We start from the raw sequence: 25,208 nt of genomic DNA on the forward strand, positions 1-25,208 counted from the left end.
CTGCTTTGGCACATTTGATAATCTCAAGAATGAGCTGGGTCAAGAGAGTTTTGGGCAGGGATAACCTAAGAAGTGGGCTATTGTGAAGCGAGGCACAAAATGCAGGTTTCCTAGGCCAAGAGGGTGAGAAGTAGGTTCAGTTACCCCGGCTGGCCAGCTCGTTGGACAACTGCAGGAATAAAAGAGGCATTCTCTGTGTCACAGGCAGAAAAATCAAGTCATGGAAAACAGTTGTAGCTCGTGAGGGGAGAGCAGAAATGGCAGATTAAATGCACAACACAATTGAGAAGGTAAAGAAATTTTGAAAATATGAACGTGATTTTTAATTAAAAGAAGAGGTAACTGTGATGCAAAGATGCTAAAGCAAGTCTGACTTGACAGAGATCCATAAAGAAGACAGAAGGGAAATCCCAGTTAACATGTACCAGTAACATGGCCAGTTTTATAGAAAAAGTATTGTTTATAAACTTCTGCTATTCTCTATTGTTACGTTGTAGTTATGCAAATACACATTCTGGAAATGAAGGAGGTTCTGGTTTCAGAATGGGGCAGCCTGTCCTGTTTTCCCTCTTCTGATTTTTAAGTACTGATTAATCCCACAAGTGCATTCTCATTTATTAACAACTTTTTCCTCCATTTACTGACCAGGAAGGTGTTGTGCAATGTGTGAAAGTCCCAGAGAAGCTACGGAAATCCTGAGTTTCAGCAAAACCTGAGGAACAGTGATTTGGGAAAGACTGTAGACGTACAATGAGGAACCAAATCTAGGGGAAGAGGGAGATGTGGGAAGTGCTGGAGGCATATGAATCCCTGACCGCTGACTGTCCTATCCAGAGAAAGTCTTTTAACCCTTACAACCCTCCCTTCCAAGGTACCACTGCTGTATTTGGGGTTTGTGGTCATGGGACAGAAAAACTCTGGATTCTGACTCCCCCATGTCTGTTTTAATTGGGAAGCAACTTGCTTCCTAAGGCAATAGAGAGCAAATGAGGTTTTGCTGATGAGCAATGCAGTGACATCAAGCAGCTCACTTCATTTTGAGTAAACCTCACATCAGAGCAGACTTAACTCGCTACAAAGCTGGCACACTTTAGTCCATTACAAAGGTACTGTAGGTTCGCAGAATTCCAATCTCTTCTAAACATGAGATGAGGTCAAAAAGATCCTTTAGACAAACTCACCAGGACTATAGTATACTATGGGAAAAAAAAGTTAATGTGAAATTCTCTTGTGACTTTAAGTAGTTTCAAAATCAACTCCATTCCGTATCATTCTGTTCTCTGTTATTCTGATAATTGAGAATAATTTTCTCCAGAACTGCAATGCTTTTAACTGACTCATATGCTCCTCAGTCACTGGCAAAGGCTTCCATAATAAGCAGCAAAGTACCACTGCAAGTGCCTAATTCTTTAGTCTTGCTTTCACCGATTTCCTCTACTAAATTAATATTCATAGTTGCATTTGGACACCACCCTGATATTTCGAAAACAGCATCAGCATGTCTGGGACTGAGGGGACAACCATTTTAATTTTTTTCAGTAGAGGTCTCAAACTCCTTCTGCACGGCTAAGTAACTAAGCAGAGGAGAGCACCAGCCTCCTGCACCATGAGCTGAGCCCCCCAAATTCATGCCTAAGGTGGGGATGAGATACACTGAGAAATTCAACTGACCTCATACTGAAGGAGTTCAACAGGCAAAAATCATGCCATTGCACTTACAGACTGCATCAGCTTTAAGAAAGAGGATTTATTGAAACATATGTAGGAAAGCCACATAGCCCTGTTCCTCTACAATCTTTTGTCCAAGAAAATCTGTCACATTTTATTGGAAAAATAAACCCTGCAGAGTGGCCCTTCAGGTTCATGTTTCTGTATTTCTCTAGATTAGACGCAGATGCAAAATTTTAAAAATTTAGCCCCTTTTCTGCTGGGTACCGAAAGAGTACTTCAAGAGTACTTTATACTTTTATTAAGGTCAATAGTAGAGGAGGACCGAATAACAATCATATACACGCATTTCCAGGCTGTGAGTAGCAATAGCTGTATGCCGTATCTTGTACACGATACGCTCAGTCAGCTCACAAGCCGTAATCACACCACCAGAGTTTCATTCACATCTTCTAAGCAGCCTCCTGGCGCTCAGCCGCCTCGGCAGGAGCGCCGAAGGCAGGGCGGGGTGGTGAGAGGTAGATTACTTCATCTGCATAAAGTAACGGCGGGATGGGAGGAAACACCTCGTAACTAGAACACGGGGTGGAAATTAAGGTTTCTACCAACTCCGCCACAGACTGAGTTTGTGATCTTTGGCAAAAAGCTCTCCGCCGAGCTCCATCTGCAAGGACAGGGAGTAAAGCGTGGGGAGACTCCCAACAGCAAACTCCCCCGAGCCCCTGGGATGGTCCCGGATGGCAGCAGACCGTCGCCAGGCCGGGCGGACCCGTCGCCCAGGCCGTGCCTCCCCTCTATCCCCAGCCGCAGACGGTGATGCCTCGGTATTTCGTGAGGGCGTTACTACGGCGGCCTTCGCCCCCGGGCCGGGAATCCCGGTGGCTCCCGCCCTCCCGCTGCCCAGCACCGAAGGCCGCTGCCAGGCCGCGCGGTTCCCTGCCAGGTTTCGCCGCGCCCCGGCAGCAGGTGCCGCCCGCCCGGCCCAGCCCGGCGCGGCCTCCCGCGGGAGGCGGAGAGGGGGGCCCGGCGGCGAGGGGGGCCGGTTGCAGGGCCCCGCGGAGCGCCTCTCGCAGCGCCGCGGAGCAGGAGGCGGGCGGCAGGAGGCAGCACGGCGGCGGGAGAGGTGAGGACGACCTTGCCGCTGCTCCTCCCGCCCGCAGCGGCGGGGCGGGCCGGGCTGGGCCGCCCTCCGGAGGGCATGCGGCTGCCGGCAGCCTGCAGGTGGGTGGGTAGGGGGAGGACGCGGGCGGAGCGGGCGGCCGCCGGCAGCGATGGCGGCGAGGGGAGCGCCGTGCCGTGCCGAGGCCGGCGGCGGCTGCCCCGCTCCATGCCCCCGCCCCGGCGCCGCCCATCGCCGGGGCCGAGCCGGCGCGTGTGTGTCAACACGGGGCCGTGGCGCCGGCCCTGCCCCCGGCGCCTCCCCGAGGTCGCCCGGCGGAGATTGCCCGGGCGGCGGAGGCCGCGGCGCGGCGGGGAGGAGCCGCCGCTGCCGCCGCCGCTCGGTGTATCCCGGGGAGGTAGGAAACAGCGCCGACACTCCACCCCGCAAGGCGTGGGTCTGGCGCCGGCCGGCCCGCGCCTCGGCAGGCCCCGCGGCCGGCCCCGTCCCTGCGGAAAGTTTTCCTCCACGTCGTCGCTGTCGACCCCGGCGGGAGCCACGGGCCGAGGCGGGGGGAGCGGCCGTCCCTCCCCGCAGCGCCGGGCCGCCCCCCGCCCCCCGGGCTGCCCCGGGGCCGCCCGGTCCTGCGGCGGCTCCGGCGCTGGAGCTGCGGCCGCCGCGGGGGACGCACGTACCCGCCAGCGCCGGGAGGCCGGGGAGGAATTTAAAAGTTATTCCAGGTATTCTGCCCACCCTGCCGTCCCCCTGCTTCTAACTCCTGCTTTTGCGGTTTTTTGATTTTTTTTTTTAATTTTATTTTATTTTTTTTTTTTGTAATTCCGTGAGAACAGCGGAGATGCATTCTGTGCACTTCGGGTGAGAGAACCGGCTGCGTAACTTGCCTTGCTCGGTGTAACTAAACCGTATTAGGCAGAAACCTCTAAAAGCATTGGCTGAACTGTTCTCAGATCCAACTGTGGCTTTTAAGTTGCAATTGCTCTTAAAAATTAATTTTCATTCACCTGCGTGTTTTGGACCTAATTCTGCAGGCTTGTCTGAGTAACACCGGGCATGTACGGTTGTATTTGTGGAGCGGTGACGTTATTTTATAATGTCCCCAGGGGAGGAAACTGCTGTGCTGTGCTTGTACAGCACCTTCTGCAGCCGGTCCTGGTCCTGTCTGGCTCTCCCGTGTCTGACTCTGCTTGGGTAGCCTTGGCAGGGCCAAACAGCCCTTGTGGGACTGCGTTGCTGAAAGTTGCATTAAGTAAACCCATCCCGCTGAACAGTAGACCACGCTTCGTTAACAGCAGATGAAGTGGCTCCTTCATTGTGTCTTGTCCTCTTGGTCTGTGTTTGCAAAGCAGAGACATAATTCATAATTACATCTTAGGGTTATGCAATTAACAACATATTTAAGATAGCAGTAGCATAGTCCTCTGATCTGGAAAGTAAACCATTCTAGTATGTCTGAGTTTTCAAAGTGGCGGGGTACTTCCTCTTCCACTGTCTCCTTACCACTTAGCATTTGCCCATAGAGCGAGCCAGTGAATTTATGACATCGCTTCTTCCAGTACTGTACTAGATAAATCTTTATGAACTAAATTTTCTATCTGGTGACGCTCCAGAGTGCGATTGCACTTCACATTTGCAGCTGTTTTAGGGAAACAGGGAAAGGTTTTTGTGTTTTCTCTCTCCCCCTCTTCTTTTTTTTGTTAACTAGACCAAATTAGTCTTCAGAATTCAAAACCTTCCTTTTTTTTTTTTTTCCTGATGGAGGTAGTTGAACTAATTCGAGGTTTTTAATCTCTCCACAAACCATGCCATATTCATGTTTTTAGTCCAACATGGTAATTACATGTCTGTTACTACAGTAGACTTCCACAGGGCAGCAGTCCCTCAGTGGTCTTAAAATTACCATTGCCGTTTGTGATCCTTTTAAAAAGGCAGTGATTTATGAGGTCTGATAGACAGCTCCACTAACATTGTTTTCAGGCATCTGTAAATCAAAACACTTAAAGAAAAGGTCATAATGTAAACGCAAAGAGAAGTGGAATTTATTGAAGGCATGCAACTGAAAAACAAACCCCATGCTCTCAACCTGACAGAGCATAAAGGGATTATCCAGACTTGACTCATCTGTGTAGATTGTGCATTTCAGGCTGACTGTTGAGCTGAGCAGCAGTCCACTGGAGTGATTTCACTGCCTGCTTCTCTGGATTGTACCAGCCTTAAAAACATTATTGGTGTTCCAGAGCTGGTGTTTATTTTTTTATTTATTTGAAGAAAACTAGCCTTGCAGTTGATGAGACTTGGAAAGATTGGAGAGTCAGCTTGAAATGTGTTTACTGTTCAGTTCTACATAGGTAAGTTGAAAACAGATTTTCTTCTGTGAAATCTTATACATTCTAAGTGCAGTTGAAAATACTCTTTAAGCAAGCTGGAAAAAAAGACAATTTAAAGGCAGCGTGAAGTGAAACAAGGAACTTGCTTGGCTCAGGTCAGCTTTTGTTGTAATCAGAAATGGCTATGGCTGAGCAACTCTGTCCGTCTTCAGTAGAAAGGAGATGTGTGATTTGGTTTGACTTCTTTCATTACAGAAGTCATAAAATCGTATTTGGTGTTTTCTGCATCATATCCATAACTTCTGGCTTGAACCAGTAATTAAAAAAAAAATCTGCCCTTGAACACTTAAAAGTCTGTGTAGTTTTTTCACTGGTTGCACTTTATTTTTAATTAACACACATCCCAGTCTGAATTTTCCTAGCCTCAGCTTCCAATCATGGATCTCTTCGTAGTCTGTATTTTAAATAATTCTTAAAAACTGAAATGCTTGAAAGAGAGTGACAATAGTAAGAAAAGGGGAGAGAGGGTAATAGTAACTAAGAGGAAGGTTAAGAAACGTGTGATGTGTGAGGTTGTGGTGTAAAACTCTTTTTCCTCTTCTGTAAATATTATTCTGCTGCTTTTGCTGTTCTGTGAAGTGGTGTCCCACATGTAGCTGGGAAGTCATGGATAAGGTTTTTTTTTAAGTTATTCAAGAGAGATTTCATTGTTCACTCATTTCCGTAGTGTTTGTTGCCATGGCAGCTAGCCAGCGGCCTTATTAGTGATTAAGATGGTTACACTTTGGTTTTTGTTTTGTGGTACTGGAAACTATATCTGAGTACCTTAAAGAAACAGATGTTGTACAAAGACTGCAGTGAGTTTTTTCTATGAAGAGACTGAAATGTCAGACTGAAGTTACTGTATAGTGATGCTTTTTATCTCTTGTTATGTATAGTTATGTTTAAAATGCCTCCTGTCTCCAAGCTTGCTAAATATTTACAATAAATATACTACTTCTACCATATGCTTGAGACAAGAAACCCATTAATTGAACAAGCCTGTATTTTTATGCTTGAAAGAATTGACACTTAATTTTAGCTACTAAATTCTGTGTTAAATTGCATATTACAATTATATTGTAGAATATAACAAAAACAGAGGTGAGACAGTGTAACAAGAAGCAGAGCAATTTGTGTTACCTCCTGGTCTCAAACTGTAGTCATTTCCAGTTAGCACATAGATAGAAAATCAATTGTAATCTGCTCATAATTGCCTTCCTGGTAGAGTTATGAGGCATTTCTCTTGCCCTATCTCCCACCTCCCTTTCCTCCTTCTTTTTTTAAATCTGCCCCCCCCCACCCCCTCCTCCTTTTTCCTCTGCATGCCTTGTGGAATGGGCAGCTCTACAGGTTTAGAGGAGAAAAAAACTGTATGGATATTTTTCATTGTAAAGCTCTGCATCTTTAAATGTTTTTGTGTAACAGCTTGAGGCTCTGTCAAAAACCATGTTCCTCATCACGTTGTTTAGTGATGAGCAGAAATCGAGGAAGGTTTTCATAACCTTGGGGCTTTCTGCTTAGGTGAACTAGGCATTTCTCTTACCTATCAGGATTGATTACTTCAGGTTAGATCACGTTTCCTGTGTAAAAGGCTGAGCTTGCACTACCAAAAATCCAAATTGTATTTTGCTTAGTATGAAGTGCTGGGCTTGACACTTGACGCTGACTTTCTCATATGCAAGGATATTGTATTCCCCAGTTAAGGAATTAAACTCAAGCTCTGTTCATTCTTGAATCATTGCTGCAGAATGAGAACGTTTTGAAAAGGTACTTTAATTTTAAGACTTGTACTTCTGCTGTCCCGACTGGAAAGGTCTGGACAAGACCTTTTCAAAGTTTGCCCTGGGGACTAACGAAGCTCACCCTCTGTGGCTGTGAGATCCATCGTTGTTCCAGGCTTACCTCACAGCATGTGCCAGACTATCTCTCCTGGCTGCCTGGCTGTTTTAAGGTTGTATTTGCTTGGTTTATGATACCAGTGTAACATTTTAAAATTTGGCATACATCATCCTCCTCCTTAGGAGGGGAAATGTCTATTTATGTTTCTGTGAGTGTGTATATGGGTAAATAGGTAGATATGGAATAGAATGCTAGACCATCCCAGGGCCTGCTGACCTTTAAATGTAGAAAGCTCCTGTGTGCTCACAAATATAGCTCCCAATACCTCTGTTTTAGTCCAAAGTGATTTGATTCCGAGTTCTTTCAGGATAAATATGTCCTTTGCATAAAACTTCGGCAAGATTATACAAAGTATTTAAAATTTATTCTGTGTTAAAATTATAGTTTTCTTGAGGGTGGATAATGAGGAAACTAAAGCTATGTTCAGGAGAAATGGGAATCTGATCAACTTGCTATTAAGCAAAATCCCATTTCTCAAAATAGGAATTTTGAGAAAAGAGCGGGGAGAGAGAAAGGAGAGACGAAGCAAGATATTCAGTGGTTGGGAGTTTAATGGACGTTAATAATCCTCCCAATGGAAGAAATAAAGTAATTTCTTTTGGTATGAAAGGAATGTCTTGGGAGGTGGTTGAAAGTTGCAGAGGAGTGCCAGAGATCAGGGAGGTCAGTGAAGTTGGAGGTGTTCAACAGTAGATGTGACACAGGTTATTGCAAATACCTGAAAAGTGGTCTGCTTGCTGCAGGTAGGTTAAGCTCAGGGGCTGGAAAGACTCTTAAATCCTTGTCCTTTACTAATTGACAAAAACTGTCATGGTAATACCTAAATGACCGTTTGTGTGAGCCATCCTCCCGTATGAACTGTAAAAAGTAATATGTTAAGTTGCAAAATCAATGAATCAGTCCCATCAAACTTCAAAGTTTTGCGATGAGCTGAAAATTTCTGTTGTGCTGTGACTTAGACTTTTTATCTTAGGAGTAATGAAATTTGGTGGTTTGGCAGAGGTAGGCTGGAAAAGGGACAGATTGCATTTCCTTTAACAGAAGCTACTTTCCTAGTCTCCTTTTGTTCTGCAAACTGTAAGTAGCTGGTATCTATAAATCCTCATCTCTCTGCTTTCCTAGTCACCATTGTAGTTGGTGCTCTGACTCTCAACAGGTCTCTTCTGTAAAGCTAATGTTTGAATCACTGAGTTATCTAATCTTTTCAGCATCAATGCATGGCCTCATCCTTGATGGGAGGCATTTCTCTTGTAAAAAGTACCAACAACGCTTTCATGGAGATCTCTACTTTTAACTAAGTGCAGGGTCTGAGAGCCTCATAGTTTGCAGCAACATCCCCGAAGGCCTTTCTGCCTTAAAACATTCAACTGATTTGAAAACCTCAGATGATTTCTCCTCAGCAATAATTCCAATACATACTATTTGTAATGCCAGATACATCTCTGGGAATGGTTTGTTCTGGCTAGGGAAGGGCTATGATGTACAAGTGCCCAGGGCTGTGCACCTGGGTTTACGAGTCTCCGTAGCAGCTGCTTCTGGGATTGCTGCTGCCATTCTCGCTGGGCTGCCAACTGGGCTTTTGCTGCTCTTGCCGAGCTGTGGGTTGGACTCATTAGAGTTTCTGGAGCTGTCACTGTTAGGATTACAGTCTGGATTTCTTCAAGTTGTTGCTGAGCTACAGCCCATGCTTACTGCTGAAAGATTAAAATCAGAGTTTTCTGCTTCAGCTGTTTCCCCAGCCACTTGTTTGCTTCTCTGTTAATAGCTGTTTATTGTAGCTGTTATGTGACCATAACATCTGGTATGATGCATAATTTGATGCGACTTTCATCTGGTTCCAGCAAAAGACTGTGTGGCTCATGAATGTGTTTTAGGTGGTGCCCACTATCTGGAGTTTGACCTTATTACCAAGACTCATTCAAAGTTGCAACTTTCTTTCTTGTGAGCTCTCTGCCTTCTTCTCTGAATTGGCCATCATTTATGTTGTAAGTGAAACTTTTTAAACCATCCTTGCCTGATAAATTAGGAGAAATTAAATTACAGATCTTCACAGATATTTAGCATGTGTTTGCATAGTGAAATTATGCAGCCAGTCTTTTTTAAGAATGAAAATAAGTGTTCTTTGGCTTTGGTAAGTTTAACTGTGTTGATACCATGCATGGTATCTCCATAAGGTTTTGTTCAGTATTTGATGATGATCTTCCACCTGATTTGTTTCATAAAACTGGCAGCTCCAAAGTTTCATGAGGCTGTGGTAGCAGTCTGTAGTTCACACAGAATGCCTTGCTAAATTTCAGAAGTTAGTATGTTACAAATCGGTTATCTTTTGATTTATACAGCTGTCTCGAGAGACCTCAGATTAGCAAACTCATTAGTATGAAAACAAGCATCATCATCTTAAGACTGATTTTTCTTGCTGTGCTCTACGTACTTCTGTGAGCAGTTTGAGTTGTTCATCTGCAGCTTGGACACACTCATCGGTATGCCTGTGGGAGCTCTGGAGAGAAAACATTTGTAGCAGGCAGACTGAAAACAGGTGCCTCCAGTGGACATTGTAAAAGAGTTTTAGTTCATCTGCTGACATGGAATGCTTTTGTGGAAAGTAAAGCCTGATCCCTTGGTAAGTGCAAGATGATGTTGCAAAAATAGGTAATAAGGCCAAATAGGCTGTATTAGCACGAGTGTAGCCAGCAGATCAAGTGGAGTGATCATTTGCTTCTTTTTGGCACTGATGAGATTGCGTTTAGAGGACTGTGTCCGGTTCTGGTCTCTGAAGGACAGGAGAAGACACTGACTTACTGGACCAAGTCCAGTGGATGGCTACCAGGGTGATAGGGGGCTGAAGTATAAGGAGAGGCTTATGTATAAGGAGAGACTGGGAGAGCTGAATTTGTTCAGCCTTAGTAATAGAAAACTAAGGGGGATCTTATTGCTGTCTTCAGCTGCATAATGTGAGGGTATAGAGAAGACAAAGTACTCTATTTGGAGGCACGCAACAAAAGGACAAGAGACAGCAGTTGCAGTTACAGTGAAGAAATTCTGCCTGGAGATGAAGAAAAATGTCACTGTGAGGATACTTAAACACTGGGATGGGTGCCTGGGCAGGTTTTGGAATCTCGAGGCTTGGAGGTGCTCAGAGGTTGTCTTAGAAAAGGCACTGAGTAAGCTGCTGTAGTTGACCCTGTGTTGAGTGGGGGTTGGTTGGACTAGCTGACCTCCGGACATCTCTTCCAAACTAAATTATTTAATTCTAAATGTTAATAGCATCACCAGTTCTGAATGAAGTCTTCCTATTTGCATCTGTCATTGTCAGATCTAACTTAATGACAAGGTGGGACTCTGAAAAGCAAGATGTGAGCCCTGGGGGCCAAAAAGGGCTCAGAACATTAACTTTAATGAAGGAATCTGTGCAGGTATTCACAGGACTAAAAATCTAGTTGGCTTTCCAACTTTAAAAAAAATTCATGAAGTGGTGATTAAACGTAAGGAAATTTGGTCTGCAATATTAACTTATAATTTAAAAGTTGTAAACTTCTGAGCTCAGAATGAAATGATTCTGAGACTCTGAAGACCTACAAAGATTATGTGAAAACACTAACAGATGGTTTGTCTCTTTTTGATATATTCGGTTACTAAACAAAAGTGAGCCAGCTGTTTTATTAACGTATAAAATACTAGGATTTCAAAGCCTGGCACAGGTAGTTCAGTGTGGGGATTTCCTGGTAGTGTCTCTTGAGTTCAGGGATACAGTAAATCTGAAGAAAAGCCATACCTAAATGGCAGGTAGTAAGATAGACTTCTGTGTAGCTATTTTCTTTCTGTTTATTTTTGAACTTGGATTTGCAGCTACAGCAACCCACTTTCTGTAAGATCTGGCTATTGTTGCTACTTGTCAGGTCTATTAAAAGCTTCCCCAGCAAGTAAGAAATAATTACATACTAAGTGTGTCTCAACAAACCGCATGACCATCTCTGTCTTCCCTGATTCTTAACTTACTAAATCTGGGTAAAAAAATTGGTCCTTAACGTACTCTCTGGCTCTTTCATCCTGGTAGAGAGTAAATGGCAAGGCTGAAAGTCTTGCAAAAAAATCTGCTGCTGGCAGCTTTCTCACACAAGGCTTCAGTCCAAAATGACAACTGCAGCCGTGTGGTACAGGCACAGGAATTGTCTCTCAAATAAGCGTAACCCTGTGAAGCCATTTAGGGTGACGCAGAGTCCGACCAACACCTTGAACTCTGTCCAGGAACCCTGGAGATTATGGAGCTCAGTTGCCAGCAGCACGACCTGAAACACAACCTGGCCATGTCGCTAGATAGTTTGAGAGGCCTATTTTCCTCTGACAAGCCTTTCAAACTCTTAATAATAGACTGTGGCACAGATAAAAGATGTTAGGTTGACTAGCTAAGTCTCTTAAATTTGTATTTAAATGAAGAGAATACTTTTTTTTTCACATAACCATGTTAGTTTTGTTAGAGGATTTTCTTCTGACAGAACAAATTTGAATAAAAGTACTGTGCTAAGCATGACGGCATACACTTTGTACAGTTGTAGGCATTGTCTGGCTGCCCAATATTGTCGCAGGGAAAGTTAATTAGTTCAAATTTTCGTGCTCAGAAAACATCCAGACAGGGTGAGTTAATCTAGAAGTGGGAAGAGATCAAATCTAACATGTATCACTGGAAACTTTTTTTTTTTTTTTTCCCTAGAGTGCTTTGTATCTCAGTGTCTCTGTGTCAATTCAGAATGAGAGCTGTTGCTTGACAGCCATCCTAGTGCATAGCAGGGGTTTTCAACGTTTTCTGTCTTGCAACCCCCTGAAAACTTTCTGGTAGAGCTGGAAGGCCCAGCACTGAAGTAGCTAAACTGCAGGATGGATTTTCTTGGGTTTCTTTGAAGTGTGTAAAAACAGGATAGACCCTTTGGTGCCTGTAGACTGGACTTTGAAAAGCAGTGGCAGGTGATTTCCCCTCCCCCCTGTCCTTTAAGGATTTTAAATTTGGGTAATTTTCTTAATAACTGAAGATGTTTTAGGCTCTTGCATCCCCAAAAAGGGCAGAAACAAATACAAGATATTGTATTAAGTGCAGTTTTAAAGAAAGCTAAAAAGACTAGTAGACCTACCTCTCAGTGCTAGTGGGAACTGTTGTATTTTTTCCCTTATTTTTTTTCAGGCAGGAGATGGTAACTGAGGCTTTGGTCCTGAAGGAAGACTCACAGAATGGGGTGGGTCTCACACATGGCTGTATCAGAGCAGGGAGTGAAGGGATCTCCCTCTACGAACACAGGCATAGTTGCGAAATTGAACCTTAACCAGCCAAACTGTGGAAGTGATCGCATTTTTTATGTGCCTAGTGAAGGAAAAAGTATCCCTGACACATTTGGTGGAGTTCTCATGGGTGTCTATTCCCTAAAAACCCAAGAATTTCTGGCCATGTGACATACTGCCCTTGGAAACAAGACTTCTGTGATCGTGCCGTCTGTGTGCGCAGGCCCTGGTGTACTTGTGCAGGTATGATTATAGTGACTCGTATTGTTTGTGTCAGGTTTTAACCACACTTGGGTTGGAGCATCCACTTAAAGATGGGAAAATCCTTGAGCCTGTGTCCCTGTGGCTGAGAAGGCCAGCAGTGTCCTGGGCTGCATTAGGAGGGGTGGTGCAGCAGGTCAAGGGACATGATCCTTCCCCTCTGCTCAGCACTGGTGAGACACACCTGGAGAACTGTGTCCAGTGCTGGGCTGCCCAGTACAAGAGAGACGTGGACATACCAGATTGATCCAAACAAAGGGCCACGAAGATGATTAAGGGACTGGAGCATCTCTCCTATGAGGAAAGGCTGAGAGAGCTGGGACTGTTCAGCCTGGAGAAGAGAAGGCTCAGTGGGATTTTATCAATGTGTAAAAATACTTGAAGAGAGGGTTCAAAGAAGGCAGAGCTAGGCTGTTTTCAGTGGTGCCCAGGGACAGGACCAGAGGAGTGGGCACAGACTGAAACACAGGAGGTTTCCCCTGAATGTCAGGAAATACTGTTTGACTGTGAGGGTGACCAAGCACTGGCACAGGTTTCCCAGGGAGGTTGTGGAGTCTCCATCCTTGGAGATATTCAGATGCTGACTGGACAGGGTCCTGGGCAACAGGCTCTAGGTGGTCCTGCTTGAGCAGGGGGCTTGGACCAGATGATGTCTCTTACAACCTTAATGGTTCTGTGATACTGTGGAAGGAGCATTGCTTAGCGATCCATGCCTACAGTAGATATCTGAAGTTACGGTGCTGAGGCAACTACTTTTTCATTATCCTCTTAGGTAAACATAGTGGGTTTTTATTTTGTGGTATGATCAAAACTATTTACTTTCAAAATGAAAGTCTTTGAGAAAACGTATCTCATTTCAGGAGCTGCTTCTCAGTGTGGTACTGACAGGTGATGACAGTGTTTTTGCTGTTGCAGAATGCTGCTTTATGCTTTTTGTGTGGTTGGCTGGTGTGGCTCAGGCCTGTTGGGCAGCTAATGTAGGCAGACTGTGCAGTTAGGTGCAGGTGCAGCTGCAGACAGGCACCTTGTCATCTCATGATGAACAGCTCATGGTCACGGTCTTTGTCTACTCACAGACAAGGAAAGACTGGATCTGTTTATACCCGTGTTTAGCAAAAAAGTGATCAGTACTTATGGTAAAACTCAGGGTTTTCTTCTCTTCAAAACATATTAGAAGGTGTCATGATAAATGTTGCAACAGTTTGCTCAAGTCTTGCATGTACTGATGACCTAATGGGATTGTACTAGACACTGTAGGCCTTCTAACCTTCTTTTAGGATGTGGCCTGTTGGAAAATGCATTTCTGCTTTTTTAAATTTTAAATATAACTACAGACAGCTGAGTCTTCCTTCAAAGAGTGAAAGAGCTCTGCTGCTTTCTTCTAATGCATTTGAAAGTGCTTATTTTTCTACAGAGAAATTATACTCCATTTGAAAATGCAGTTGATCCTTCTCAGATTTTTTTAAGGCTAGTTATTCTCTAGGCAAAATATTACTCATCTTTATCATAATATCAGTTGTTTTTCTGAATTCTGGGCACTTTTACTGGTCACCTAGTTCATTCCTCTGTATGGCTGTAGAGTGGTGGTGGGTTTTGTTTATTTTTATGACTCTGTATAGATACAGTCTAGAGCACCACTTACTATCTATTCCTCACTCAAAACTAAGTAAACTTCTTTCAAAGTGTTCTACTTGAGATAGTTTGCATCTCTTAACATACTAACTGGAAATGAAGAATTTCTGTTGTATTGCCATCTCATCATTTTAAAGATAAACATTTCCCTTGCAGCTTCCAAGTCCAACAGTAAACATAGGATATTTTGCAATGACACAGCAGTGAGTTTTGTTGGTAGCATACAACCTTCATTTCCATTTCATAAATGCAATGGTATGTGATTGATTTAACTTGTGCAGTGTATTCTTGTAAATGCATCATTTATTACTGAAGGCTTAGCATAAAGTTCTACAGTAAAAGGTAATGAAATACTTTAATGGGACAAGTTGTCTTTCTAATTGCTGCAATAATACCACTCAAGTTACGGAATGACTGTTTTGTATGCTTGCATAAAATAAGTACTTTTTTAAAAAGGCTTTGTTTTCAATGTGTTTGAAACAACACAAGTTGTCTGGAACTAGTAGCTTTTTTTTTTTAGGGTGTTTTTTTTCCTCTTACAGTAGTGCTTCCCTAATATCTTCAGTCTGTGCTGTCTGAATTGCCCAGCTGCTCCAGTTCTCCCTCCTCTATCTTTTTGATCTTCTCATGTATGCTTTTCCTACCAAACTGCGCAGCAGAGGGGAGGGGACTCTCTCCTTCCCACCCCTCACCCAGCTGAGAGGTTCATCCTGGTCCATGTCTCTCTGCAGCATCTCATCACCTTGCTGTGTGCTGTTCGGAAATCTGTTTCCCCTGTGGAATCCCCGAGCCCATCACCTCCAGCCAGTTCAGGATTTTGTGCTGGCCTGCTGTTTAATCAAGTGGCGTTAGGGACCTGATGAGCGCTGTAGACAACGTCCAATCTCTAGGAGACACAAAAATAGGTGTTTATAGATCACTGATCTTGTAAGACCAGAAATTTGAAAAAGCTGCTACATTTGCTGTATTTTGGTGACTGGATTTAACTTACTGACTCTTTGTATTTTAGATATGGTAATAGGAGATAGCTGAACTAGTCAGGTTATTGGATTTGGAGATTTTAGCACAAGAAGTAGAACTTGCTTTGTCCATTTGTGCTGTGTACCTTCTAGTGATGCTGTTACAGCCTCTCACAGATGCGATGGGAGAGCCACAGTGTTTCTTACTAAACGTTTCTTTGTTGAGCTCACCGTTCCCAGAAAGAGGCTTCGTATACTGATTAAACCTTAATACAAATGCTTTTCTGTCATCACAGGCATGATTTCATAGGACACCTTGTGACCCTTGGACAGTGTGACTTCTTTTAGGGAAGAGCTGAGAAGATGCTTTCAGAACAGGCAGCTGTTCGAGGAACTGACACTGTGCACAAGGTAGATTAGAAAATGTCATCTTAATTAATGCAACTACAGCTTCCTAGAATATTTTCTGTAAATTAAACACTATAATATAGTCTTCAGATTATATCAGTTTTGACTTCAGTCATAGTTCTGCAGCATGGTGTTAGCATGAACTTTAATCTGCAACTAAAGTTTAGACCTGGTTCCGTGAAGACATCCACTTGGAGTAAGAAGAGTTGTTTGGGGAGGGTGGTATTCTTATTGTTGCTGGAGAAGACATTGAGGGGGGCAGGTCTTTGCAACTAAACTTCTTACAACCTTATTTTTAAGGCAGATTTTTTTAAGCCAGATCATACACTTGCCCTAGTTGTGCTTGTAGAGCCTGATGTATGCGACTTCTGTGCTACCAAGTTCTCAATTTATTACAGATGTACATAAAGGGTATCATACATGTCCTCTGCAAAACAAGCATTTCTGGTATTGCAGAAGAAGTGCCTGGCTCTAATCAGGGAGATATTCAACTAATGACTAGCCAAGTGATCCTACTTGCATTTAAGGGCAGTTCTTGGACATAGGCAAACTGGACTAGCTTCCTGTTTTGCCTACAGGAGTTTTAATATGCTTAACATTATCCAATACCGGCAACTGAGGTAGTCTAAATACCACAGCGGGACTGATTAGCTTTTTCAGATCACTGCTTTTATTCACTGTTTGCAAAGAGGCTTAAGCCAGTGCTGGAGATCAGGCGTCCCACTGTGCTCGTGGGTAGCTTTCTCTTACTCTTTGTGTTCGCAGTGGCAGAAATTAGTGAGGAGTCTCCTCCTGCCTCCAACTTAAAAGCTCCAAAATAGTGGTGTTAGTAGTTGTTCTTAGGAGTGTTTAATGGACAGTGCAGAGAAACCATAGCTGGCATTTCTGCTTTGCAGCTTAGTATCTGGACATGTGATAAATGCATCAGTGTAATAGCATGATGGTATGGGATTTCATTTACTTTGTTGAATTGCTTTAATATCCACATAAAGCTTGGGAAATCACTCAAAACAGTTCTAACAAACCTATTCTCATTCTTTTCTTCTGTTAAATCACAGTAGATGTTTCCCAGCAGATTGCCTGTCCTCCAGAAGAGAGGAGGACAGCTGCCTGTGTGGTTCTCAGTATTGCCTTTATTCGTGTAATGGATGCTGAAGTTCAGTAAATACACTTTCCTAGTAATCATTCAGATGAACGTTTGCAAATGTAGAATGCTGTCCCTCTTGGTTCTGAGCTGTCTTCACTGAAGTTACCAGCAGCAGCAGCTTTTTATGTGAAAGTCCATGTTGATCTAGCTTTTTTTTTTTTTTAAATCAAGCATCAAACCTTGCTACTGTTACATCGCTAAATGGGTGTGTTGCAGGGCTTGGTGGTATTGGAAATGTTGGGCGGGGAGGGGAGGTGTGGACTGGGATTTGTGTTTCCATGTGGATTACTTGAATAAAAACAAAAATAATAAAAAGCTGGCTATGGCTTAGCTCATGACTTTTGTTCAAATATTTCGTCATTGCAAAGAGACAGGAAGATGTTGGCATCTAGAATGGATCTGTGAAATAAAAAGGTAAAGTTCTGTTGCAAACAAATATGAGTGATTCCAGAACAAAAGAGTGGTTTATAGTTCCTTTCCATTAGGTGCCCTAATTTTTCAGTGCCACTCCTTAAAAATATCCATTATTCCGCATATTAATATTATTTGGGTTTAATCAGTTTCACCTTCCATTGAAATTACCCCCAAGTACTCTGTTACAGTTGTGTGTAAATGAAAGTTCATTATGTTTCTTGACTGATGTACAAAAGTGTCAGAAAATTCAGAAAGCTGTTTCTGAATACATTTCAGTGTTTAGTGTGAGCTCCTTTCATACCTCCTTGCACTTTATACCAATATGATTAATTTTGCTAACAAGAAAAGGGGACTACAATAGCTACCGATAGATTTATTTCTCTTTAATATTTTTCCTTACAAAGAACTTTTTGTTTCCATAATAGAAGGGATTATATTCCTTAAGACTGATGTATTTTAATAGGAACTCACAACTTTTACTACTTAAAAATAATTCCTTTCTTTGTTTCATGAATTAGAAACAATGAGGAGAAGCTGAAGTCTGCCCAAGCCAGGTGTTTCTTGTTGGCAGCCTGCTCCCTAATGACTCTGGCTCTCATACAGCAGCTGCCTGCTAGTCTCTTTTGTATGGCCTATTGTTGCTGCACACCCCTCGTTAATACACATGCTGCCCGGGGCAGACCCTGAGAATGACATCAACTTGCTTATCTTAGAAACCCCCGAACCTGATGCAGGGTGGGGAGGTTGCCTTGCATCTGCCCGGCCAACTAATTGTGAGCTCTGCGGGTCGTGATTGGCTCCGCGTCCGCTCAGTAATAGGTTAAGCAAAGACATCGCGGGTCCATCTGTTCATCCATTCATTGTTCTGCTTGCTTGCCTGAAGTCTGCAGCTGAAATCGTGTTAAGGAGTTGCTTCTGGAACAGCTACAAGAAACCAATGTCTGTGTGCTTTCCAGCAAACGTAAGTATACGGGCTTCTCTCTGCAGAAATGGGACGTTTCACCTTGCTGGTGTTCCAGCGTATCAGTTTGCATTTGGACAACATAGCTAGCATGTGTGTTGGCTGAGATTTGCCCAGTTTGGGTGTCTCTTGGAAAAAGCAGGAAAGGAAAATGGTTATGTCTGAAGATTAAGTATGTTAAAGAGCAGTGATCTCACTCAGTGCATTCTATTAAGGAACTTTCAGAAGCATTGGTAATGGTTCCAAGAATTTGAAAGTGGTCATCACTTGCAATAGCCATCAACAGAAAAAATTTGCCTCGAGCCCCTGATGGGGAAGGGGAGTTTTCAACTTTTAGTTACAGGTATTTACCCTTTTTTTGGCAAAAAAAAGCTATTTTTTACTTTAATTTGTGACTGGTAGAACAAGCTTTTAAGAAAAAGAAAACCAAAATAGAACAACTTTTCCATTATGCCACACAATGGGTGAAATTTCCTGTGTTTGTGAAAATAGGAGCTCTGCTGTGGGCTATCTGAAGATACTGCAGTGTGAGATAGAGCATTAGGATGCTCTTAGGTGGGAACATGTTCCAGTCAAAGGTTTTGTGCTTGGAAAGCTATTCATAAGTGTGTCAGATCTAGCCTGGATATTTTTAAAAATTTTCTAATCTGTTTTGTTTTATGTTTTGAGTTCAGATGTTAGGCTGAAGAACAAACACTGTATATTCCATGAGCCTGTGTTCCAAGGATCCTGTAAAGAAAAAAACAAAACAAAGACCTTCATATATCAGCTGGGAGGGAAAGACAGCATATAAAAGGGTTAAAAAGAGGTTTGCCTTTCTACCACATGCCCCATTGTGTGAACATATGCATGAGTCTATTGAAAGTTTTCAGAAGATGGGCAGGCCACCAGTTGCTGGTCTCCTGCAGTTCCAGTAGACATCTGTTGCCCCAGAGCATTAACCAATCTGTTCAATGGGACATCCTTCCTTTGTTGGATAGAATGATGCAGACAACAGCACTCGCTGAAATACAATGGTAATTAAATACATAGAAACTACAGCAGTAGGTATTTATTACATATTCATTATTTTATTTGCATTGTTGCAGTATCTTTATCAATTGGATAACATACATTCAGGGTTTTTCTGATCAGCTCTGCACTTCTGTTTGTGACAAGTAATGCAGCATTTCAAAAACTGTGACTTCAGTATTTTCCTTTTTAAGTTTAGAAGACTTAGAAAAAGTCTGCCTATATGCAAACATGCTGAACTATTTCACTATAGAGTGTATCTTCAGAAACTTTTGGCGGTCCTTTGAGAATGCGCGATTTCTATTACACTGTGCCATATGATGCACTATTTTATTCCTTGTTATTTTCCTCTGTGAACTAAATTTGCATTAAACTACTTTTCTGTGTTCAGTTGTAAGTGGAAAATATTCTGAATGCGCATTAAAAAATTCAGTGATCTACTTGCCTGCATCTCTTTGAGAAATAGAAATATTTTTTGTGAAGGTGAATTAATGAGGTGGTTATTTTTAGTGGAAAATAGTGGTGACTTTTAAGAAATGGGGGAAGAATACAGTTCTACAATGTAGTAGCACAGTGCTCATCCAGAGTATTACCCCTATACTTGATAAATGTCTTTGACTTGGTAATACAGTATTTTAGGCCTTTAACAGCAAACTTAGTGTGAGATACTGTAGTTTTAAACAGGCTGCAGTTTAAAACTTGTGTTGCCCTAAGTGGGTCTAAGTTGTGAGTTACTTTTTCAAAAGCACAAATTCTGTTACTCAGCTCTGATGAGCATAACCAAAAGTTGAAAACTTTCTTGACAATAATTTTTTTGCTGATTTTGTTTGTTTGGCTCTCAGTTGAGTCAGAATTCATAGCAGATATTTTTCTTAGCTGTATTGCATTTTATTAGTAAGCATACTTTAAAAGAATATGTGCATAATGAGAGCTCCTTGTAAGTGAAGAGTGCAAGGAGTTCTTCTTATCTGATGTTACTTCTTGGATAAACATGACCTTTTCTGGTTTTCATAAGCTTTCCTATATATAGGTACATTAGTGTTTATTTGGAATACAAATTCATTCAAATAGGCTGGCTAGCATGTTGCTCTTCACTAACCAAATCAAGATAAAATAATTCCAGCAGTGTTCAACAGTGACATCTGGTTTTCATGGTTCTAATCAATGAATCTCATCAAGGACATCATGATGGGAGCTCCAAAGTCTAGCATTTCTAAGAGATGCTGCTGACCACAAATATGGTGTACAAAGTTCACAGATGTAAAAATTTGTCAGAAAATAAATTCAGTTTGCATGCAGGGTTTAGGCATCATTTTAACTACCCTTTTAAAGCAGTAGTATGGTGACTATATACTATCTGTGGCAGGTTTTAAAGTTGCTGCTCTTGTTACTCTCATTCTTTAGATAGTTTATGGAAAACAGTAGAGTTCTGTGCAAAAGAAGCCATTTTATATTGGAGCAAGATGGAGATTGACAGGAGACTTAAAGGAGGTAGATGTAAGGCTGATAATGTATACATTCCCAACAATGAACTAAGTTCAGTTTGTGGTCACTTTTCATATGCAGTTGATGTACAAGTCATCTGAAGTATGTTTCATATAGTGCCTGATCTTCGGACACATTCATATGCTAGTGACTTCTTTGAATCCTGCTGGAGGGTATTATGATCATAGTTGCTGTAAAACACTTAAACTTCAAGGAAGAAGTGATTGGAGAATGACTTAAGTATTATTTCAACTACCACTAAAAAAAAAAAAAAATCCTCTTTCTGATCTGTGCACTTCAAGCTTTGTTTATTCCATGCTGTTAATATGCAACCTCCTCCTCCCCCCTTCCAAAAACTCCTCTCCCTCTACTTATAGTTCAATGGTAAAATGACATTTCACAGTACACGGATTTAGGCAGTGACCCATTATCTCCCCGTATTCTGCGGCGGTGGTACATGAGCCAGCTCAACTTTTCAGTCCAGCTTAAAAGTGTTGCCTATTAACTAGACTTCCTAGAGTCAGAGCAGATTGTGGCGTTGGTGGAACAATGATGTCGGGGCTTCCAGATCGGTTTGGCAGCTGCATTGTTCTCTGAGGGGAAACCAGACGCACTTAAGTCCCGCTCTCTTTCATAGGCTTTTGTTCATACCAAATTATTCTTTCGCTGTGCTAGTATTCATGATGGTATGTTAAAGGAGCGCATCCTAGCAACTAAAGGCTGGTTGCTAAGCAGCCTCGCTTCCAATAGGGGTTTCTTGTTTGAGATTTTTTTAATTTTTTTTTGGGGGGTGTCAGTTCTGTGAAGGCCACAGTGTTGGGTTTAACTGTATCCTTTTATTCGGATATTGTTGTGATTTGTTACTAGTGCTGTGCTATCGAGTGCATTACATTAGTTAATAAATCACTGTATGAAAAGGTTCATTTCCTAAATTCTCATTGTGTTTTATCTATGGTGTTGCTTGAAATCCTAAAGCTTTGAGCGAAGAGAAAGTAATATTCCTTGATACACTGCTTGAGAGTATTACAACCCTACTGCCTTCTAGCAAGATCAGATCTAAATAAAACTTCAGAGGTGAAAATGCTAATGATAGATTTATTTATTTACTTGTTTATTTACTTTAACTAGAAATGCTTAGCTAAAGTAAGTGTTTGTTCCTCATACCCAAAAAGCTCCAGCACAAGCCTGGATGAATTCCTCTTGTGTGCACTCTCAGATCTTTTATCCCAAGAAGAGGAAAGTCCACTGTATTTTGAAAGTACTGGGTCATTCTTAAATGCTAACCTGTAAGGGGATGGGAGAGTTAATGTATTTGCTGACAGAAATTTTGGCTGTTGGTGAGACATACCTGTAACTTGTATTATTAGTATAAATCAAGAGAATCTGTTTGACATAATGTTTTTTCTCGGTATATCATCCTTGATGAAATTTGTGTTTGTGATATACCTGTCAAGTTCAAGTGAAGTCCTTTACCTCTACATTTTGCTTTTATATTCTGCTTTGTGAGATGGAAGTGTGAAAGAACTCTTTGTTTCATAGTCTTCCCATAATGTAAATTATTCTTTTTCATGGTAACCTTGCAGTACAATTGGTCCATATGGTCCATTTTTATCTGTGAGAGATAATTTATCTTTTACTTTATTGAAGCAGTTAGCAAAGATTCCTGTGTAAAAGAGCAAAATAAGGGAAAGACGTAACAATCTGCCTTTAAATGTAGATTGTGGAAGTAACCCTTGTAATGAAATGGGTAGCTAACTTCTATGTAACTACTGTTATGCAAAATTTCTCCAGAAAAACTGATGTGGCAAGTGTATGAAGTCCAGAAAACTGCAACTTTTCTTCTTCTGTTCTTCCTACGTGATGTCTATATATTTAGTTTTGATTCAGCAAAAGGCTTGCACAAGTCTAGTCCAAGAGTTGAAATCAGCTTTTAATTTTGTTGCCTTGTTGGCTTGATGAATGGTTTGTTGCGATCAGTACAAAGACTTCCATGGGCTTTATTGGCCATTAGATCAATCCATGTCTCTAAATGCTGTATGTGTTAGTAATACAGCACTCTGTTGAGAGCAATTAGTCTTTCTTTACTTAATTATCACTATAAAGTGAATTCAGGGAATTCAGAAATAGTTTGAGTGTATTCAGTTGAACTGATAGTGTCTTTTAGGGCCAATAAGTTTTTATTTAATCATGTTTTCTGTTACTAATTTTTATGTGTTACGATGTCTTGTATTTGCCTAATAAGCCAGATAATCTAGTACCATGCTAATTTCTTCCTGTTCAACAGAGAGTTTAAGGTATTTAGTTTAAAAAGCTTTTCTAGTACCTGTAGAGTTGCATTTTTTTGTTGTTGTTACAAAGCTAGAAGAAATACCAGTGTTACAGTAGGTAAACTTGCAGTGTTTGTTTTCCTGTTCTTTCATAAACCCATTTCTATAAATGTTTAAGTGAAAGCATTGGATACAATGGATACAATACAGATGATCAGTTGTTTATCCACTTAGCTATGTATGTTCCTTAGGAAAAGTTCCACCCCCCAACCCCCCCCAAAAAAAAAGTCATATTTCCCTGCTGGGAGAGAATAAATGCAGTTCTGAGGAAGCAGCAAGACAATACAAAACAAGTAATATGTATAACCAATTGCAACGTTTCTGTTCTCTCTTTAGGAATACGGAACACTTTATATTCAGGAATACAAGAAAAACAGCAAAGTGGAGTCAAGTACATGCAGCAGCTTCATGGGCTTGAAGGATCATCTGGGGCATGACTTAGGTCATCTTTATGTGGGGACCACTGGCACACAAATAAATGCAATTGTACCCTGGTCAATGGCGGAGAAGCCAACAATGGATAAGGTTAATTCTAGGAAAGAAGATGTAGACAAGGAGGCATCTGAAGAGACTTCTGGAAGCTCCAGCTGTGACTCTGAAGAAAGCACAAATTCTGATAATGATTCAGAGAGACTGAACAATTCTGCATCAGAATCACATTTATTGTCTAAGACTCACCGACAGCTGTGCCGATCTCCTTGCTTAGAGCCTCATATACTAAAAAGAAATGAAATCTTGCAAGACTTTAGGATAGAAGAAGCTCAGATAGCACCTAAGGAAGTCAAAAAGTCCCCTGATGTGGTGAAAGAATATCAAACCAAACTGGAGTTTGCACTTAAGTTGGGTTACTCTGAAGAGCAGGTTCAACTTGTACTAAATAAACTTGGTACTGATGCTTTAATAAATGATATTTTGGGAGAACTTGTCAAACTTGGGAATAAAACTGAGACTGATCAGACTGTAACTAGCGCTAACACTAGTGTAATGCGTGAAGTGTCTTCCATAGAGTCTCAGAGGTCAGAGTCTCCACTGCAGGAGGATGTGACAGAGGATGGTGACAACCTGAGGCCTATAGTTATTGATGGCAGCAATGTTGCAATGAGGTATGTGACCATGAAGCTTTTGCTTTTATATTGAAATGGAAACAGAACAACCGTGTCCCTTTCAAGCACTGTTGTTCAGTATAATTGCCTAAAACTGTGTGCTGGTTCTCTTGCAAGCATCTTCATCGACCACACAGTATACCAGTCGTGTAATCAGGCTAGAGATCTGTAACAGTTAGTGGTTTGTACGCACTGTTAGAACAACCACAGGTTAATGTCAGTCTCCCTTTGTAGGCAGCTATCAAATCTCTCCTTACCACTGCCATTCTAGTCCTTCATTAATTTTTGGTAGGCAGCATTGCTATGGGCAACTGCTGTATCCAATTACATACAGAAGGTTAAAGCAAATGTAAGATTCCTTAAGATTATAAAATAGTGATTTAGAGTTAAGTGGCTTAAGAGATGCTTCTCCTTGGTACTATTCTGTGATAAATGGTTCAGATTTGGAGTTGGTTTTTATTGCGATTAATTCCTGAGATTACTACACTTTAGACATTCACTTTCATGCCTACAGATATCACATCTATCTACAGCATTCACCCATCCTGACCCCAGTCATCTGGGTGCATAGCAAGAAACTTGTCAGTGGGGAGGCTTCACTGGTGATTAGAGAGAGAAGGAAATGGCAGCGAGATGTGCTGAGAGATGAGGGGTTTTATGGCTATATAAATGATTGACAGATTGATTAGTAACTAAGTGGGTAACTCATAAGGATTATCTGATTACTAGAACCACGGTTTAGAAGGTCAATTTTAGTCTTCTGATGACTTGATTTGATTTTCGTTAGCTTACTAATAAAAGTTTGTGCAAGACATTTCTGGGCTAAAGGCCCAGGGTTTTTATAGCTCCTAATCAAGTCAATTACCTTTAAATGAGGCTTTTTAAAATGAAATTTAAATACAGCTCTTATTCACGCCAATATGATAGGTTTTGTTTATTTAAGTAGATGTGTTAGCCCATAAAGGTAGGTTATTACTGCTTTGTAAATGTGGTATTCCTGAGAGTTCTGTCTACCTGATGTGTCATTCCTAAATGTTTTGTTCAGACTGAGCTGTAAGGAAGTATGTCTAGTTGAACAAACACTGTTCTGGTATTCAGCCAAGAAGTTATCCAGAGGCTTCTAAAAAGGGTTGGGATTGTATTTCACATAAATCCAAAACAGTTGTGTAAGTGTTAGCT

At 41.7% G+C, this 25,208-nt stretch overlaps 1 protein-coding gene across 4 annotated transcripts in view; it reads left to right on the plus strand.

Annotated features, from left to right (window-relative positions):
- Positions 1-2,801: 2,801 nt before the first annotated feature.
- Positions 2,802-25,208, plus strand: part of ZC3H12C (zinc finger CCCH-type containing 12C) — a 41,091-nt gene continuing 18,684 nt past the window's right edge. Inside the window, exons 1-5 of one of the 4 annotated variants that reach the window (XM_075082661.1) lie at positions 8,885-9,038; positions 9,393-9,673; positions 12,227-12,564; positions 15,470-15,584; positions 23,263-24,029. In XM_075082661.1, coding sequence (XP_074938762.1) covers positions 15,537-15,584; positions 23,263-24,029 — 815 coding nt within the window. In that variant the 5' untranslated portion in view covers positions 8,885-9,038; positions 9,393-9,673; positions 12,227-12,564; positions 15,470-15,536. Of the gene's footprint in view, positions 2,890-3,381; positions 3,508-8,884; positions 9,039-9,392; positions 9,674-12,226; positions 12,565-15,469; positions 15,585-23,262; positions 24,030-25,208 lie in introns of those variants that run through there. The other 3 variants (XM_075082668.1, XM_075082652.1, XM_075082676.1) reach the window with 3 other exon arrangements.

The sequence above is a fragment of the Phalacrocorax aristotelis genome, chromosome 1, assembly GCF_949628215.1.
Source record: "Phalacrocorax aristotelis chromosome 1, bGulAri2.1, whole genome shotgun sequence".
Taxonomy (NCBI): domain Eukaryota; kingdom Metazoa; phylum Chordata; class Aves; order Suliformes; family Phalacrocoracidae; genus Phalacrocorax; species Phalacrocorax aristotelis.